Source organism: Mangifera indica, chromosome 8 (assembly GCF_011075055.1).
Source record: "Mangifera indica cultivar Alphonso chromosome 8, CATAS_Mindica_2.1, whole genome shotgun sequence".
Lineage (NCBI taxonomy): Eukaryota > Viridiplantae > Streptophyta > Magnoliopsida > Sapindales > Anacardiaceae > Mangifera > Mangifera indica.
The window spans coordinates 12691056-12711183 of NC_058144.1; the positions used below are offsets into that span (position 1 = coordinate 12691056).

General features: G+C 33.6%; 3 protein-coding genes across 3 annotated transcripts; all 3 read right to left on the reverse strand.

The window, feature by feature from the left end:
• Window positions 1-2391: 2391 nt before the first annotated feature.
• Window positions 2392-6812, reverse strand: LOC123222801 (protein trichome birefringence-like 11). The gene is made up of 4 exons (XM_044645766.1): window positions 5707-6812; window positions 4833-5222; window positions 3746-3904; window positions 2392-3172 (listed from the first exon to the last, which is right to left on the reverse strand). Exons 1-4 carry the CDS (start codon window positions 6150-6152, stop codon window positions 2797-2799), a joined length of 1371 nt encoding a protein of 456 aa, XP_044501701.1. The 5' UTR covers window positions 6153-6812; the 3' UTR covers window positions 2392-2796.
• Window positions 6813-8528: 1716 nt separating this feature from the next.
• On the reverse strand, window positions 8529-11122 carry LOC123222306 (F-box protein At2g27310-like). The gene is made up of 2 exons (XM_044644990.1): window positions 10906-11122; window positions 8529-9772 (listed from the first exon to the last, which is right to left on the reverse strand). Exon 2 carries the CDS (start codon window positions 9758-9760, stop codon window positions 8660-8662), a length of 1101 nt encoding a protein of 366 aa, XP_044500925.1. The 5' UTR covers window positions 9761-9772; window positions 10906-11122; the 3' UTR covers window positions 8529-8659.
• A 4395-nt stretch (window positions 11123-15517) lies between these two features.
• Window positions 15518-18720, reverse strand: LOC123222863 (small nuclear ribonucleoprotein SmD1b-like). Its single transcript, XM_044645852.1, has 4 exons — window positions 18531-18720; window positions 18326-18402; window positions 15919-16110; window positions 15518-15826 (listed from the first exon to the last, which is right to left on the reverse strand). The coding sequence occupies exons 1-4, from the start codon at window positions 18542-18544 to the stop codon at window positions 15759-15761; spliced, it is 351 nt and encodes a 116-aa protein (XP_044501787.1). The 5' UTR covers window positions 18545-18720; the 3' UTR covers window positions 15518-15758.
• Window positions 18721-20128: the final 1408 nt, after the last annotated feature.

The window sequence follows — 20128 nt, forward strand, 5'->3', positions numbered from 1 at the left end:
GCTCTTACTTTTTTATTACAAACAAAATCGCCAACATCTTCTTCTCATAAATAGATAGCATTTGTTTATTAAGGGACAAAGTCTTATATAAGCTATGGGGTGACCTTCCTACATGAGCATTGCGCCAATTCCATCCTTACATGCATACGTTTCAATGATGAATAATTTAGACAAATTAGATAAGGCTAATACTAAGGTGGAAGTCATTGCCAAGTTGAGCTTTTCAAAGGCTTCCTAAGCTGCTTCATTCCATTGGAATGCAACCTTTCTCAACAATTCTATTAGGGTTCTTGTTATATGATCAAATCCTTAAACAAATTTTTGATAATAACCTATAAGTCCTAAAAATACCCTGAGTTATTTGAGTGACTTAAGAACTAACAATTCATTACGACCTAAATTTTATTGGTATCAATTCTTACCCTTTTAACTAATATGATATACCCCATGTAAGATATATTTGCACTTCCAAACACACATTTACTCTTTTTTGCATAAAGTTAATTATTTCTCAAGACCTAAAAGGCCAACTATAGGTGTTGTAAATGCTTATCTTGGCTTCTATTGTGGATGAGTATATCATCAAAGAAAACAAGCACAAACTTCCTCAAATAAGTATTTAAAATTGAGTTCATGAGATCTTAAAATGTTAAAGAAGCATTCATAAGCCTAAAGGGCATTACCAAGAACTTATAGTGCCCTTCATGACTCCTGAAAGTTATTTTTCAATCAAATCTGAGTGCATTCAGATCTACCAGTATCCAAATTTCAAGTTGATCTTGGAAAATAAGGTGGTTCCCCAAGTTCATCCAATAGCTCCTCTAAAATAGGGATAAAATACTTATTCTTCAAAGTTAGTATATTAATGTTCTTATAATCAATACATAACCTCTAAAAGCCATCTTTTTCCTCACCCACACAATGGGACTTGCTTATGAGTTGTTACCGTCTCTAATAATTCTTTCATGCTTCGTCTCCTTGATTAACTTCTTAATCACATCTTTTTGTATACAACTATATCTATAGGGTTTTAAGTTAACTTGTTCAACACCTTCTTTAAGCAAAATTCGATGGTCTTGGTCTTTTTTTAAGGTAAGCCTGCATGCTTCCTAAATATGTTTGCATACTTTCTAGCAATTCATTAAGCTCTTCCTATTCGCCACTTGCAAAAATATTTTGCAACTTGGAGATAACCGAGCTCTTTAACTTCCTTAACCTACAACAATTGCATTGAGGCCATTTGTTGATTTTTTTCCCAAAAACTTCTATAATTGTAAATTATTGATTGTAGTCATTTTTTATTGGTACAACACCTCGTACCACAGCTTGACGGGAAAGACACCTTTCAAAGCTGTGTATGGAAGGGATCCACCACTACTCCTTCACTAGGTAAAAGATTGCTCCAAGGTAGAGGAAATTGATAATTCGATCAAAGAAAAAAATTTGGTCCTAAATGAGCTTAAGAGTAACATGCACAAGGCATAGGAAAGAATGAAGAATTCGGCTAACAAACATCGGCATGACATTGAATTTAATTTGGGGGATCAAGCATTCATTAAACTCCAACTATATCGTTTTCATTCACTAGCATCTCACCCCAACAAGAAGCTAAATCCTCGTTTCTACGACTCATATGAGGTGATAGATAAAATAGGCCAGGTTGCATACAAAATCAAGTTGCTTAACACTATAAGAATCCACTTGATCTTCCATGTTTCTCAACTTAAGAAGAGACTCAAGCCTACGATACACAGCCAACAACTGCCTGAATGTTTGAGTAATAAAGGGGAATTGAGGGTTAATTCAAAAAAGTTGCTAGGGTACAGGTACTCACTTTAGGGAGATTTGGAATTATTGATGAAATAGAAGGATTTACCTGAGAGTGAATGCTTTTGGGAAAAAATATGTAGACCTCCGATGACTAGATGAGCGGAGAAATGTTAGGAGAAAAGTGTACATGAGAAGGAAAGAGAAAAATAGAACAACTAGGGAGACAGGTGGCAGCAATCTGGGAAGGATAGATGGCATACAACAGATGCCTGGAAGCAATTTGGAGAGGACAAAGAGTAGGCAACAGGTTACAGATCAAACAGTAGCAACCGTAGCAAGTTAACAGAAGGAGAAGCGACAAGAAAGCAACAACAAGAGGGGACCATCAGGGGGTTTAATCCAAAAATAGCATGCCTAGAGAAAAAGTTAACTGGGGAAGAAAACAGAAATAATATAGGCCTGTGATGGAGAGAGGAGGCAGAGAAGAAGAAATGAAGAATTAGAAAAGGGAGAGACCAACCTCTCGGATGTTGGAGTTGTTGATGTTCTTGTTGATTTGCTTTTGTTTGTTAATGTAAAAGATCAAACCGTAAAGTGGAATGTGATATTATTCGCTGACAATTGATCAATATAAAATCTACTATTTTGCTCATTCACTGTTCTATTACAACTAGCATTTTCATTACAATGTAACAACATTTGTGTTCCATTGCATTGTGTAAAAGAAACTTGAGCCGCACGAATTCATTCTGGGCTGCTGACGACAGGAACTGCCAACGCTATCAAACCCGGGTCTGTATCAGTCCACCACTAACTCTTGTAAAATATCCCAAGAATTTGACACCTCCGGATTCTGCAGCTCCAAATCAGCTTTGAATCCTTAAGAATGATAATCTGTCTCATATAAATGCATGTGGGAAAACTCTGATATCAATAGATGAGCTCAGAGAAGAGCCATCACCAAAGCTTTACAGCAGATAATTCTTCACCCAGCATGTGCTAGCTTCCTAAAACTTTTTTGTGGCATCATGACTGAGGAGGTTGAGAAGGTTCTGTTGAATTTTGTACATGAAAACTCTGCCACTTCAGGAAAAGTGCATAAAGAAGTTCATTCCATGAATCAGGGACACCGGGCAAGCACCAGTGGCTGCAGTCCTGTCGGTGGAGAGGAGCTGGACCAGTCTCACGTCCTAAATAGTACAAGGAGGCATGACCATCTTTCCTTCGAGATGTCATGCTTGTCACATTCAACAAATCCAAGTTCTTCACTAGGGACTCATTCAAGTGCTTCAACAAAACACTGGTTACCATTTCAAAATGTGACTGCGGTGAAGTGGGTGATGGCCCCAAGTCAGGAAACTTTTCCATGTGACAGCTGCCACCAGAATTCCACTCCCCGTTTCTGTTACATCCAGATAGTGTATTAGTGCTCACCATATCTTCACACAATAATCATGTTCAATGCACAGTCATAACTAACACTACATTACAGAAGCTGTAGCTGATTCTCCATTAATACTTGCTCAACAATTTTATAAAAAAGAAACAAGGGTCGCACTGAGGTTGCTGCACCCTCACAATCATTAAGAGGGAGAGTGAATATAACATTTAGAGTAAATTTAGGTACAAATTATTGTATATGTATTTTTTCCTTCAATAAGGATGTATCTGGACAAATCCCGGGAAAAAATAATAAACAAAAAGTTTTTCACCATGTTCATTGTCAATTCTAAACATAATGAAAACTAAGTATATTGCCAAGCACAGCTAGGGGAAAATAAAGTGTCCGTGGTTCACAAATGATGAAATTCAACATTCATACATTGCTTACTAGCTACTTCTTCATTTAAGCAATTAAACAGTAATGTTTAAAAGAAACATAAATTTATATGCTACTGGTGGAAGCAAGAGATACGACCACCAAAATAAAGAAGAAAAAATTAAAATAAATAAACAAATGGGAGATGTGGTGAACCTGAAATGCACAGGAGCGAAGGTTCGAAAGAGAACTTGGGTCTTGTTCATATTTACTTGACTATCAATCCAATCAATCAATGTCTCAATGGATCTCTGAAATGCAGTTTCAACACTCATCTCCATATTCATTTGTGCCCCTTCTTCAAAATAACAACCCCTAACAAATAATAAGAATCCGAAGATCAGGTATAATATTTTGACTTTATTTTTATAAGTAGAATAGCATTTAGCTCTGCTCATCAAGAAATAATAAGGAATTCCTGAACACCAGGAGCCATCAGTTTAGGTCTTCAGTTTTAAGAAGTTTTAAGAAAAACAACGAAACATATTCTCTAATATTGTTTTTGCTCACACCCTTGATAACTTCCAATTTTTTCAGTTGTATAAGCCATGGTTGTTCAATGAAATTTAATTACACCTCTCAACAACAGCAGCAAAGCAAAGTAGAATATCAACACTAGAAGCGTAAGTGCACCAAAATGACACCTTACTTTAACCATGTAGCAATACATGTCTTTACTCTTTCCCCTTAACCAGCCATGAAGCCCCAAAGTCTCATAAATGTCCCTATATTAATTAGACTCTGATGTCAGAGAATACCATATTTCAGGCACTCTGTTTCAAATGGTAATTGTATGGCAATGAATATATATATATATGTTCTCACTACAGATTACAATCATGACAATTGAGTACCTCAAACAGGCTTTAATAGTGTTAATCCATACACTTAGGCCACGCTCCAGGTTAGATTCCATGAAGTCAAAGTGTAACACAGAATGTGAAGCCACATCTACACCAACAAAAGAATGCTCCATATTTTTATTCATCTTCCTATAATACTATCTTAAGGTCTTAATCCTATAACTGATCAAGTACCAACGAACCCCAGACTTGACCTCCATCTTCAACTTTCAAACTAAGAGTGAAGCACACATTTATTTATTTCTTGATATTTTCACATTGTTGTTGCAGAAATTTTTCTAAATTTAAACATCTAACATGAAAAGACGCTAACTCTTAGGGTGTGAGGAAAGAAAAAAAGAGAGGGGAAAAAATAGAGTTATGAGATAGATTATTTATACTGTTTTATGGTCTTCTCAATATTCCACCAGTGCCCAGTATTGAAAACTAGGATATCTGCATCTCTCCACTGACTAGAAGTCCAGTCCAACTGATCCACTTTCAAACTCAGTTTCACCTCTTTTGGTGCACCAACTGGAGGCCGGCCCTGAAACACAAGAAATGGAGCCCTGTAGTATTCAACTGTGCAGTTGTAGTCCTTGAACCTGAATACCAAAAACCCTCGGTGCTTTGTGATAGGTTCCCCATTCACCTCGCAGATAGAGGACTTATTGGAAACAGCAGATGCAAGCATGCAAAGCAGGGACTCCCACTGGTTCCTCCCAACTGAATCACCAACAAAAACTAGTCGGCGATTTCGGAGCTTTTCCAGCATGTTCCCTGCATCAAATCTATTCACAAGACCAAACAGAGGGATCAAACCAGATACCTCAACAACGAAATTCAAAATCACATAACAATTAAACTAAAAAACACCAATAGTAAAAACCATAAGGTTAATAAAAACATATTAAATTATCAGAACATAAAACAAAATTTCATGAACTCTAGAATAATAGTCAAATTAAGAATTGCCAGAATATATAGACTTTGGCCAAGACATCTATGAGAAATCACTCAGAAAGAAAGCTCAAGACAGCAGCAGAAAAATTACGCTTATTTTCATCTATCATGAAGAAAACATAAATCTAAGAGGGATTAACTTGCATAATATTACCTAAACTATAAGCTAAATACCTAACCCAGGAACACAGCACAAAAAAGACATGACGCCTAAAACTAACCTTATCTACTTATAATTCTTGAAATTCCACACTTCTCAGCAACCAAAATAAAACCAAACATACAACAACAAAAAGATTTCAAAAAAGAAACCTGGGCAAGTTGCAATCTTTAGGCTGCCAGCGCCACTTGGTGAAGAAATTATCAGGTCTACCATTTTCTAAACAACGAAACCCTTCGTCAATGAACAAACAATCCGTGCTTTGATACAGTGGATAGTTATCATCCCAAACCCAATTCCCATCAAACAAATCACAGCCTTCACCACCTTCATCAAGAAATCCAGGCAGTTCCTTCTCACTGGATGCTGCTGCTGCTACTTCTGATGAAGAAAATGGGGTGATTAATCCCAGCCAAGAAGCTTCCCGAGTGACAGTCCGGTAATCCAAGTAAAAGAAACAGCCAATGAAGAAAGTAGCCACAAAGATGAAGCCAAGAATGGCAAGAGAAGGTTCAAGAGGGCTGAGACGCTTGCATTTTTTGAAGAAATCCAAGTGGGTCATTGTGTCTCCATCCCGTGGAGCTGTGTTCTTGCTCATTGTTATACCTCCAAGAAAAAAAGAACAAATATTTCTGAAGAGTAAAGGTGGGGACTCGGATACAACGCATTAATAGCGAAAATAAACAAAACCCAAAAATATAAGATGATGGGTTATAGCATTTGATTTGTTGGTTGGCCGAGAAAAAAGATCACCTGAAAAAGAGTAAAAAAAAAAATTAAAATCCCGAGGAACATTAAATTTGTGAAGTCATTCATAATTGCTAGCGGTTGAGTAGGAGCAGTGAGAGCAGTGATTGGGGGATAAGAAGAAAACTAAATACACAAATTTATTAAAGCAAGATAAAGTAATCTTTGAAAAAAGTTTCAAAAGATTGACGAAAGGAAGAAGAAAGTGAGAGAGACAGAGAGAGTGAAGAGCAGTTAGCGAAGGGAAAGTAGTTGATGTAAAGTAAGAATTTGTTGGGTGTAATACAATGAGAGACGATGATGAATGACAAACTTTGAAGGTAAAAAGAGTGGCATTTAGAATGTAAAAAGAAAAGACAATTGTCAAAAGAAGAAAGCAACTGGGTCGTGAAGCAAAACGGAGAGGGCTCCGACAATGACACAAAATTATTGCAGCGACATGCTAATGATAAGAATCTGATTTTGAGTGTTGAACTTGCCAACACACTCCGCCATTTTCTTCCAACATACAATACCAAAATTTTTAACCTTTTCAGTTCCATCAAATTGGTGAACTTGAGTAAACTGGTTAAATTCTCTAATAATCTTGAAATCGCACGTCTTAATCAATTATTATATCAATATCAATCAAATTTCTAACTATTAACAAAGAAAGCTGGAATCTTTTTAATCATTGCAAGGGTTTAAAAAGAATTTTGATGATGACACCGAGATTCAGAAAAGGGCATTTCATAAGAGGAAAAGGACTTTTTCCCACGCAAATTTTAGCCAAACTTGAATCCACACTTACGGAAGAAAACAAATTCAAACTCTCCCTATGACCAAAATTTTGTTAATTTTTTTTTGTTAAAGAGAGAGATAAAATAATTATTTTATTGTTAATATTAAAAGTTATAAAATTTATTACTTTTCATCTTAGATTTTTGAAACTAACATTTCATTTTTACCTAAAGTTTTAAAACTTTAAAAAGTAATATTTTTATCCTCAAACCTAGGATTTTTATATTTTTCAAAGCTCAATCGACCCTTATAACTTTTAAAAATAATAATTTCACTCTCACTCTCAATTTCATTTTTCGACGTTTTAATTAATAATTATATCAATAGCAATCAAATTTATAACTATTAACAAAGAAAGCTCGAATCTTCTTTATCATTGCAAGGGTTTAAATAGAATTTAGATGATGGCACCAAGATTCAGAAAAGGGAATTTCATAAGATTATAAGAAGTTTCTGATAAAGAAATCGAAACCGCTGAGTACTTGCCCCTAGTTTCAGATTGGATTTTACTTATATAAAGTAATCTTGTTATGTTTGCTAAGATATTGGATTTATTTTTAGTAACATTTTATTCCTTTTTTTTTCAATTATAACATAATATATATATATATATATATATATATATATATATATATATATATATATATAATCATTTAGAGGATTTTTTTTTTTTTAATGTATAAATTTATGTTTTGTCAGTTTTTGGTGTTTTTGTTTTAAAAAATGAAAATACCATAATCAAAAGACAGAAAAAAAAAATCTGATCCCTAATGAAACCAGAGAGGTGCAGTGTAAAGTTGAATTGTAACAATTTATAAATTGAATGGAATGTGGCCAAATATTTTGACTTAAAAAATGTATTGACTGTTGACACAATTATAATAAAAATAAATACATTCTTTTAAACGTGGATGTGGATGTGAGTGTGAACATAATATTTTAAGAGATTTGGCCCCAATAGACTTGGGAAATTTAAGTGCATCCCACATGCTCCTCCCCACAACAATAACACCAATGGCTAGCCAAATTTCCACCCTATAATTTTCATCAATTTTTAATGGAAAATGAGTGATGAAGGTTTTTTTTTTTCTTTTTTTAAATCTATGTTATTTTGAAAATAATTAGAATGGCAAAAAAAGTGCATTGTTATGGAACTCATCCTATTGGTGTCCATTTTCTAATACCACTTTGAAACCTGCTTCCTATATGCTCTTTTTCTAATCCATTGAATATATTAAGCACTTAGCTGTTTAGCTGTTGTAGCCCAGAATTCTTTCAATCTTTTCTTTTATCAACCCATTTCATGTTTATGCCCAAATTTTAAGACTGTTATGTCAAAATTGTTCATAGCCTAATTCAGCGCTCAAAATTACTAGCACTTCTCAGTTTACCTGATACTGTAACTATTAATGTCAAGACAAAATTTACAGCAGAGCTTATTTGTAAGTTTTCAGATCAACTTGGCAACTTTTTATTAGTTGAAGCAAAATTAATTTATACATCAAAACAGTACAAAATGGTGAAAGTTTGTCAGATCATTTTCATCAATGAGTTAAAATGAAATCAGAGTACATTTATTTACAGAATGTAGTAGCAGAACGAGATGAATGCAGCTATACCACTCAAGATACAAAGTCTGTCTAACCTGCTTTCATTCCTCATCTTCTCCTCTTTCAACTCGCTTTGCACTTTTGAGTATAAATGACATGACTCAAGAACTTCACTGTAGTTTTTGCTGCGACGGCAGCTTAGGGCTTCTTTGAGAATGAGCAAACTGTTTCTTCCATTAACATGAGCACCTTCCATGTCTTCCAACTGCATGCTGAGCTCTGTTAACTTAAGGGTTGTTTGAACACCCTCTCCTTCTGTATGGATGACTCTGAACTTCATAATTAGGATGCATTCCACAACTTGACATGGAAGAATTTCTTTGGCAGGAAGAACGGATCCAAAGCGTATCACAAAATCCTTGTTTGTTGGCCAATGCCTTTGCCCACCAAGAGGGCTCCAGCTAGCAAGATTAGCAGCTTGATTTACCTTTTTGTTAACAACAATCCAACTAAGCCGGAGTCCATCACGGAGCTCTTTCCACAGCTTCCCATCTTTCCTTTCACTTTCCATTGAGGAAATAGGAGGAAGACCATCAGAAACTGAAAGAGTAATTTCACCATCAGAGGTAAGAAGATCGATCCGGAATGGGCAGTTATAGAACCAACCATTGAATCCATTAGCATTAGGAATGCCCCACAAGACTTTTGAACACACTGGTTTATCTTTATACCTGATATCTACAATAGAAACAAAATCTGATGGTGAAATATTTTCGAATTCATCCATGTCACCATAATATTCCGCTTCAGTCCACTCTTCCAGGTACTCGAGATATTTATTCCAATGGTACTCTGTAACCTCCTTGTTAACAATAAGGGGAAAACAGTCTGCATAGAACTTTCTAAACCCCCCAATAGAAGATATTAAACTTTTGACATCCTCCCTGTTGGTTGAAGGCCACATAGAAGAACATACGTTCTCCCACAATCTCTCCTCTTTCGAGATTGAACAGAAGGCAGCACAGGTACATGCTGCACTGGCCAACGTTGGGCCATCAAGACGCCTCAGTATGTCATAAAACAGATCGCTGCTCAATGATGCCATACCATCAACTGGTGCAACTGACATAGCCACTAACCTTTGATCCACAGAGAAACAAATAAATAAGAACAATACAACGTTAATACATATATATATACCAATAAAAACTCCTCACAAGCTCTTCCAATAATCACAGAACTTATTTATAAAAATAATGGGAAAAAACAATCACACATCTTTTGGCAATAAATTCAGCTAGAAAAAACATATTATTTTAAGGTAATTATTGGAAGGTCTGCTTTAATCCTTCTTAAATTAAACAAAACACTGCAACTTTTTCATCTTGAAAAGTGACAGATGAGAGAAAATAAGATGAAAGAACACCATTGTGCGTGCTGATTTCAAGGATATGTTTCTCGACTACCTAAAATACCACATCATTTCGGACCACACCTCCTCCCCAAGACATGCATACTCCTCAAAGTAGAAAGTTCATCTCATGATTATAGTACCTCAAGAGAACAAATTGAAGCTGAATCATTTCAGATAAACAACTAACATACCACAAAGAGCAGGTCCCAAACACTTGAGTTAACAAAACACAGGGTAATGAATCAATGGTTGCTTAACTTAGCTCGATTCTGACTAATAATGATTTGTAAATTTTAAACCATTCACAGCAACAAAATAGGTTGCAAGTAACTCAAACTGAAGCGGTTCATATGGACATGGTTTAAGACCATCGAAAATGGTTTTCTTCCATTGATGGAGCAATACAATAAGAAGAAGAATTCTTCCACTCATCCAATATGAATCCTTGATATATATAAAAAAAAGAGGACAAAAGAACCATAGTTGGTCAAATTTAGGGGGGGTTCGAACCAATTTGAGGCAAATAATTCACAGAAAGCCTACAACTAGGAATGGACAAAAAGTTTAATCACAGTAAAAGGTTCCAATTCAAGTACCATGTCGGCAAAGGCAAAGACCGTCAGCTATTTCAAAGACTAAAAGAAAGCTACATCAATGGCGAACTCTTAATTCCCAATGAATAAAACAACAAAAACACAAAACAAAATCTCCACCACCACAGATGAATCAACAAAACAAAAACAAAATTAGAAACTACTGACCCCAATTCAGAACTACACAAACACACACCAAAATATCAAACAACAAACGAAATCCATGAGCATAGCAGCAAAAAGAACGATAAACCCAAGTGAACTGACCTTATAAATCAACAAAAGAAGAGAACCCAGAAGGATAGGTTGGCTAATCCCAAACCCTGGACAAGATTTTATAGGAAGTAAAGGTTTTGTTGGTAGTTTTATATAAGGTAAATGATTGGTATCCAGTGATTTTCTGGTAGAGCAGATCTTGAACCAGAAGTCACAAGATACAACATTGAAAAGGACTAATGGAGTGAACCTCTATTTCATTAATTTTCCGTCGCAGGACTTATTCCCATACAAAGTGTGCGGTATTTTCAAATACACGTCCCCTACCTTCAAAAATTTTATTTATCTATCTATAAATAATTAAAATTAATAATACCTTAACATTTTAAAATTTTATTTCTTCTATTCCTCTAAACCCTCAAAATTAATTATTTCTCTTTAAACCAAATTTTAAAAAATATCATTTCCGCTCTGGCCCCTAAAGCTTAATTTTCAAACTCTAACGTTATCATCGACAGACTTTCTATCTCTCTACATTTTTTTTCTCTCTGATAATCTCTCTCCTCTTACCTAAACTTCTGGGTGGCATTGATTGAAGTCGAGAAAACAAAAACGAATGTTATATCTTTGTTTGAGAAGAAGATCATCTTCCCAAAAGAAGACGAGTGTCTTCCTTATCTTCTTCTGGAAAGATAAAGAGTCGTCTTCCCAACTTTAATCGTCACTGGCCAGAAGTCTAGATAAGAGGAGAGAGATTGTCAAAAAGAGAGGAAACATTGGGAGAGAGAAACTATCAACAATGATATCAAAGTTTGAAAATTAAACCCTAAGAAGAAAGATCATTTTTTAAAACTTGACCTATAAAAAAATAGTTAATTTTTAGAATTTAAGAGAGAAAATTAAATAAAATTTAAATTTATTTTTAATATTATATATAAAATAATAATTTTATTCTTAAAACTAACCAATTTAACTAAATACAGGTAGGGTTAGATTCGAGTCGAGCCGAGCCGAGCTCGGCTAGCAGCCAGCTCGGGCTTGGCTCGGTTTTTTAATGACAAGCTCGAATTCGGCTCATTTTCGACTCAGCTCATTTTTCATATCAAAACAGTACCGTTTTATATATATATATGGATCAAAACGACGTCGTTTTATATAAAAAAATTTTTAAAAAAATATAGCTCGAGCTCGATTGAGCCGAGCAGAGTCTGACTCGTTTCAGGCTCAAACTGAGAAGAGCCGAGCTCGAGCTCGAGCTGACTCGGCTCGAGTCCAGCCGTAAATACAGGTAGATAAATAAAATTTTTTTGACTAAGTCTTAATCTACCATCAATTTCAATGTAAAAGCAGAAGTATTATTTGTCTGAATTGATTGATAGTTTTGGCCAAAAAAAAACATACCTAAACTTTAAGAACATACCTAAACTTGAGTGGGATATAGTCCTTTGGCCATTATTAAACGATAAGGTTGCATCATGCAAGTAAATAAAGGTTGCGTTGTGTTTTCGTTTTTGTGGAAAGGATTTAGAATTAGAGGTGACAAAGTTTTGGAAAAATAAATTCGTCTCCTCCGAACGCCGCATAAATGTAACGAATTGAATTACAAGTTATCGTTTTATTATTAATTTTTGTTAAAAAATTAAATTCTAAACTTTCTAGTTGGGTGAAAATGTAATTACACATTCTAGGGATTTACAAGGCGTAGTTGGTTGTCGGTGTAGTAGGACATATAATATGTATAAGGAGTCAAAAAGAGTGGCCAATTCTAGTCCAAAACCTAATCATTTTAATATACACGTGGCATTGTTACAGGGGACCGACCGATCAGAAAGAATAGGTTGCTGCACATATGAATGCAGCTGTCTGTCTCTTGTTTTTACTCTTTACTGTGAAAAAAAATTAGATAAATATGACATGAACCACTTTATATGCTACACGTTATGGGACAAATTTCTTCTAAATCACAATGATATTATAAAGGCCAAGGGACTATTTTTCATCCAAGATTTAATTTATCCTTAAAATAACATTTACAATATTTTAAAAATCTAAATATTTATTTATGAACTAACTTTTATTAAAAATTTTTGTTAAAGATAAAAATAAAATTGTTATTTTATTATTAAACTCTAAAACTCTAAAATTTTATGTCATTTTTTTCGCTTAATTTAGAAAATTAATAATTTTCTCTATGATTAAACTTTGAAAAATTGTATTTCCTCCGTAAGATTTTTTTTCTTTCATCTTCGTTGGCTAGATGTCTTTCCCAATATTGGTTGATCTTTCTACCATCTTCTCTTGCCATCAACGTTCTCATTAGACCAATTTCATTATTTGTCTTTGTCCGACGAAAAAATGAAGATAATTCGTCATCTTCATCTCTTCGATCGAACAAAGACGATTCGTCTTCATCCAATCAATGAATCAACATCAGACAATTGGCCTTACAAGTGCAATTGTGGGTGAAATCTACTTCATTCTGTTTTTGAATGTATGTATAGTAAATCAAATTGAGTCTCGTCTCATAGTCATAATGGGCAATGCTCTATTACGAATGGGATTCATAGGCGATTTGTATGATATATTAGTGATTTTTACTCATAGTAAACTAGAAATCTTAAATTATAAATGGTGTTGGTGGAGCCAAGTAAATGTAGACAAGTAGAAGTCATAGCATGTCTAGAACTAGAAGATAAATAATTGACACGCCTTCACAATTAAGTGAAGAAAGTGACCTTAGAACAATAATTAAGTTGGTCAAATAGTGAAATGGCAATAGCTTATGGATGAACTGATATGGCTTGATTTTAGTGAACATTCAAAAACAGAAAGCTTTAGTTGACCTAACAAGAAATGAAAGAATGTTTTTTAAAGTGAAATCCTAACAGACTTGATCCCATTCAAGATATAATGAAATCATAAACTTATACTCTCTAATTTTTAAAAATCTAAACATTCACCCATTATCCAAAATCTATTAAACTTTACTATTAGAGTCAAAAATAAAATTATCATTTTATCAATAATATTAAAAAATTATAATTTTATCTTATTTTCATCATCAAATTTTGAAAACTAACAACTTCATTACTATTTAAACAATTCATATTTTAAAAAAATGACTATTTCCCCCTACTTAGGTTTTTCTCTTCTCCGCTAGTTTTAAAAAACATTTTAAGTGTCGGTGTGGTGGTCGGACAAGAGAGAAGAGAAAAACCTAGGTGGGGGGAAATAATAATTTTTTAAAACTTTAAATGTTTAAATAAATGTGAAGTTGTTAGTTTTTAAAACTTTTAAAAAGAAATAAAATAAAATTATATATTTTTTAATATTATTAGTAAATTAGCAGTTTTATCTTTAACTTTAACAGAAAAGTTTAACAAATTTTAGGTGATAAACAGATATTTAGATTTTTTTAAGTGAAAGAATAAAAACTTGAAATTTTACTATATATTAAGGAGAAACAAGTTTTTTGGCCTTTTAAATATTGGCAAGTAAAATGCTAACATATTTTATTACTGCATTTTGAGGGGCAATTGGTCCACCGAGGTAGCTCAAGGTGTTGGTTGCCTAATGAAAACGACTTCTATCATATCATTTGATTGCGGTCGACTACCAAAACGTGGTGGCTAATAAATAAAAATCTGCCTCACGCTCTCACCGTACTTGAGATTTTATCTCTCTCTTACTGCCAATTCAATTCAATTCAATTTCTCTTGAAATACAAGTTGGAATTCTCTTCATTGTAATTTGATTTCTGGTTTAAGCTATGGCTACGGATAAAAAGTTGAGCTGAAACTAATAATCATAAAGGTAGAAATTCAACAACTACTACTACATAAACTAAACTTAACAGTGGTGACCTTATGCATAAGAAGCTTTCTCATCGGCGTAGGAAGACTTTTTGTCCACGTTCTTGTGAAGTCGTCGGATCACCAGCAAAATCCGATTTGTCATAAAAGCTATCTCAATGCAAACCACCTAAACGCCATGGCCCTAAACACCGTTGACACTTTTTTCATGATCACAACCTTCACTCACCTAGTTTGATATATTTATAATATTATACGTGAAAACAAATTATATAAACTTACCCAGACAATATGACGTGATAACATTTAATTAAATTATTTTAAAATAAAAAATTAAACAAATAGATGATCAAATCACAATCTATTACCTTAATTTTGTTCTTTATTCTTAACTTCAATACAATTACACTTCTATTAAGTTAACGAAATTGGAGGACAAATACAGGCGCAGGCCTCTCTACTTGAAATCTGAAATTTTGACACGGAAATCGTATTTTCTGCCTCTAATTTGTTTTTGAGCTGGTCCAAAACCCATTTTCTTTTATTATTATTTTTTTATAACCAAAATTTCCGTCCGTATTCATTGGATAAATAAATCTAAAATATAATAATTATATCTAAATTACTATATCAGATAAATTAAAACTTAACAATAAATAAATCAAATTTCACAACTGGTTAACGCTATTTTCACAACCATTCTCTTTTTCTTTAAATATAATGTTTGAAAAAAAAAACAATTAGCGTTGCCACCATAACTGGTCAATGCTATAATTCGATTTCCAGACAAAGACTCTTTGAATTACGATAATCCAAAGATGGATAATCTGTCGATGCTAAATGCCACGTAATTGATAAATACTAACTGATCGCCGTTCCTTTTTTTATCCATTTTGTAGCATTACAAGGAATCAACACACCGGAGTCAAACTCAGAATTCACAATCAAATATTCCCTGGCTAATAAGTGAAGCAGAAAATTAGATAACAATATAGCTCCTTTTTTCATGTCCCTCACATCACCAACATACTCTACTACATATTGCTGTTTACATCACCATTTGCTGCAAAAATTGGAATCAGTGCAACATATTTAACGGCCACCTCGACCACGTCCACGGCCACGTCCACGACCCCGACCACGTCCCCCAACAGGCCTCCCTGAAGTTTGTTGAGGATTAGGACGATTAATAAATCTAAACTGCATACAAATTAATAACATAAATATGGTTTAATAAGAGAAATGACCATACCAGCAGTTGGCTTCTTGGGCTTGACCCTAGGCGTCTCTTCAACCAGCAATGTTTCAAGATTCAAACTGTCAGGAAGGATATAATAACGAATGTTGTTGCCCCTCACACTAAGGTGATCCAAAGTTACTGGATTTTTCCCCTTCACTGTAAGTTTCACTGTTTTCAAATGTGTGTTCATACTGATATCCACTCCTATAATAAACCAGCAAATTCAACTGTCAAAATAATTGTATCTTTCGCAGTTTGTACAAGGTAAATAGTAAACAAAATGCAGTGCTAGAGTTACATCATTTATTTCATCACGCTGAATAGTAAGCCAAGGTAACATAATCACAGCCAGCCTCAGAGAAACACAGAGAAAATTCAAATGATAATAATATGCTATACTGAAATAGATTCATGGCTCTCATGACAAGTAAAAGCAAAGTCCTTGATACCACCCAATAGCACCCTGACACCACCACCACCACACCCCCACACCCAACATAGAAAAACAAGATGGCAAATTAACCAAGAGAGTTGAGACATGATTGTTGATGAATTAGCTTGGCCTAAGAGTAGCAAATTGTAAGAAATTCTCTGTATGCTCCTATAAAATTGAGGGCATCCATCTGTAAACAATGGCAAATGTAATGTGCGAGATACCAACAGATAGACCAGGAGAGAACTCAGCACTTTAACACACTCATTGTATGCACATTTTTCTACTGCACAAGAAGTATTGGAAAAAAGGATCCCCAACTAACAGCATCCACTGAGTGAGCTCAACAAACAAAAACAAAACAATCTCAGGAAATTTTTTTGCATTAAAGGTTCTTATTACTTTAAACCTTGATTCATCTGCTGAAGAAAATATCGAGAATTGGTGACTTTAATGTACGTCAATCTTACAACTAATTTCTTCTGCAAGTAAATGAATCTAGAGTTGCACTACCATTAAAACCTATGCATGAAGGACAATTAAGCATAAAACTTTATAGACAATGTTATGGAGTCTAATGACACTAAATCCATTTCTAAAAAACTATAATCATCAAAAAGGGCAGAAATCCCAAGGTTTTATATCTACATCTAAAATAGGTATGCAGATCCTTAAGAAAATAATAATCATCAGAAGGGCAAAAATTCCTTGTTTCTATATCTACATCTAAAATAGGTAAGCAGATCCTTAGGATGCCTTGCATCATGATGAGGTAAGACATAACACTCCAGATTACCTATAACCAGTCCTAACTTAAAATAAACGAAAGAAAATGTTTGAACTCTTTCCACAGGAAGGGAAAGGCAACAAATCTTTCATTCCAATCAAATAAGTGCAAGATAGAGGTTGTATCTAGCCAAAAAAATGTAAAATTCTATCATGAAAGCCTTACAATGCACGCAATCATGCCCTAAGATGTGAAAATCAATCCTAAATAGCAAATTTCAAGAGCACAAATAGGTAGAAATAAAATAAGCACATCCTATAACTCTTATGAAACATTAAAAGATCCTACTATCAGTTGATGCTTCGCAACATGCAAGACTGATGTTATGCATAACCACAAATATAAAAGATCTTGCATGATATTTGGAGAACAATCAAACTCAATCTCTGTCTTCTTGTCATCATTTTTGGAGTCCATGAAATCTTACACTACCCAAACCCGGTTCACTATGATAAGAGTAATGCTTATATAAAAACAGCTATTAAGAATTGAAAGCAATGATGGATAGTTGACCATCCATATGCATTCTTAATAACAGTTAAAAGAAAAATATGGTAAAGTGTCATCTGTCTCATACAAATCAAAGCATTGTCTATAACAAATTGGGAAAAAAAAGTTCAAACAAATAGTCCCATAATTAATTTACTTTGGTTAATATATTAGATAAAGTGACTCAAAATCAAATGAAAATACCACAATCTGACTATCCAGAACAAATTACTTTTGAAGCAAAACTATACACACAAATCCTTAATAAAAGAATGGTTACACAATACCACAGACTCAATTGCCTTTGCACCTACTGATGGAACAATTATTTATTGTGCTTTCATAGCGTCATTCAAATCTAAGAACCCATACAAATCTCACACGCAAAAAATTAAAACTTATCTATTGTCACAAAAACACGAGGCAAAACAACTAAATTTATATTACAACAAACTAAGCCAAAAGTTTCCTTTACTTCAGTGTTCACTGCCTTTTTCTCTACATTTCCCTTAAAATAGAAATCATTCGTCCAAGTACTCAGAAAACAAGCTCAACCAGAAAATTTAAAGAAAAAAGCTCATAAGAACTTCGCAGAAAAGAAACGAAAAATTAAAAAAAATTAAACCCTAGGGTTTAACAAAACACTAGATATAAAAAACTTCGAAAGTAAAACTATGCAAAAAGTGAAAGAGAAAGAGAAAGTAAGTAACCTGTGATGGTTCCGTGAACAATTGTTCCGTTCTTAAGCTCAATGGAAACTGTTTCATTGTTCAGCTTCATCAAAAACCTGCGCAATTTCCCATCAAAAGAAACCAAACAACAAAGATCAATGGACTGAAAATCACAAAAAAATAATAACTAAACAAATAAAAACACACACACACACGAAGAAGAAATCAATTTCTTGTAATCGACCTGACGAGCTTCATAGTGGCTTAGTAAGACGGAAGACGGAAGCTAAGGCTTAGAAGCAAATGCGAAGATTACAAATCTAAGAAGCGGGAAACGCTGCACTCAGTGATCTGATTTAGGGCTGGAGCGTTTAATAGCTAGTAAAGTCTCTGAGTTCAATGAAACGGTGGCGTACTAAAAATAGAGAAGTATTTTTCTGCACATCCTGTGGTTTGGCATAAAACTAAAGTGACCCTCGAAAAGAAGTCGTACATATTATTGTTCTGTAAATATCATTTGACAAATTAGCCATGTGTATACCTTTTTTTTTTTTTTTTAATTCATGTATTATGTTATAATTGAATAATTTTAAATTAAAATAAAATAATATTAAATTAAATAATAATATATTATTTATATATCTAATTATATATTAAAAACTATGTATATATAATATTATTCTAATCATAAAAAATTGAGTAACTCTATCTTAAAGCCATTTTTTAGTCTATCAAGACTTCAAAAACTAATATCAACAATATTATATATGATGAAATTTGTATGAAAATGTCAACTTTGATGAGTTAATTTTAATTACATGAATTTAGGTTCGAAGTATGGTAGAACAACAAAATCCATTGGATTTTCCAAAACTAGATTACATTTTCGCATGTCCGACAACAATTTTCCACTTCTCAATAGTATAATTACTTTTTTTTTCACTCAAAATTTTATTCCCTTTTAAAAATTTAATGTATAAAGATAAAATATTAATTTCACTATCCAAATTTGTTGAGAAATTAAAAAATATCCGTCTTGACTTAATGTTTAGAATATAACATTTTAACCCTTTTTATAAGTTTGAATATTTTTAATTCAATTCCTATAATTCTTTGGAAACTCTAGCCACTACGAGCTCACTATCATGTCGAGCTCCAACCTCTTAGCATCAATAAAGATGTTCTTAGGGTCGTTCATTTGGAGATTTCATCATGACAAGTGGTGAAGTCTACTTGGAGATTTTATCACGACTATATAAATCAACTTATTTACGAAGATTTTATTGATCTATTTTACTCAACCTCATCTCTTTACCTTGTTGACCAATCGTGACAAGTTATTGCCTTTAGAGGATTTGAATGTGTTGATTCGTGTTGGTGAGGGAGAAGATGAAGGCAAGAGAAAACTTTTGAGGCAATGGTGCTTTAAAAGGAGGCTGCCTTATGTTTGGTGATTACAAATACTATTAAGATGCATGATAAGAATGAACAACAACATAGCATAAATGACTTGAATGTCTCTAATAAGAATTCAAAGTCACAAAAATGTCACCAATTTAGAGTTCAATAGTTTTCTAAGAGAATTTTAAATACAAAGTTGGTTGTGGATAGAGGTTATAGGCAGACTTGGGCTTATGTGAGGGTAGGCCTAAGCCCACCCTAAAATTTTAAAAACCTAAAGGTCCACATTGAAAAACCAGGAACATGACTCTCATTGTGATAGATTTGCCTTTATACACATCCAATTCACTCAAATCCCAATCTAATAAAATACAAATTATTTGTCTTGGACTTAGGCTTGCATTGATTTACTTTTAAACTAACATTTTTCATCTGGAATAT

Excerpts from the sequence above, each read along its gene's own strand:
- LOC123222801 (XM_044645766.1), bottom strand. The coding sequence starts at position 6,152 with ATGAGCAAGAACACAGCTCCACGGGATGGAGACACAATGACCCACTTG. Across the intron at positions 5,223-5,706 it reads AAAGATTGCAACTTGCCCAG|ATTTGATGCAGGGAACATGC; the intron begins GTTTCTTTTTTG and ends TCTTGTGAATAG. Across the intron at positions 3,905-4,832 it reads ATTGAGAAGACCATAAAACA|GGGTTGTTATTTTGAAGAAG; the intron begins GTATAAATAATC and ends ATTATTTGTTAG.
- LOC123222306 (XM_044644990.1), bottom strand. The coding sequence starts at position 9,760 with ATGTCAGTTGCACCAGTTGATGGTATGGCATCATTGAGCAGCGATCTG.
- LOC123222863 (XM_044645852.1), bottom strand. Across the intron at positions 16,111-18,325 it reads TGTTCACGGAACCATCACAG|GAGTGGATATCAGTATGAAC; the intron begins GTTACTTACTTT and ends GGTTTATTATAG. Across the intron at positions 15,827-15,918 it reads GCCCAAGAAGCCAACTGCTG|GGAGGCCTGTTGGGGGACGT; the intron begins GTATGGTCATTT and ends AACAAACTTCAG.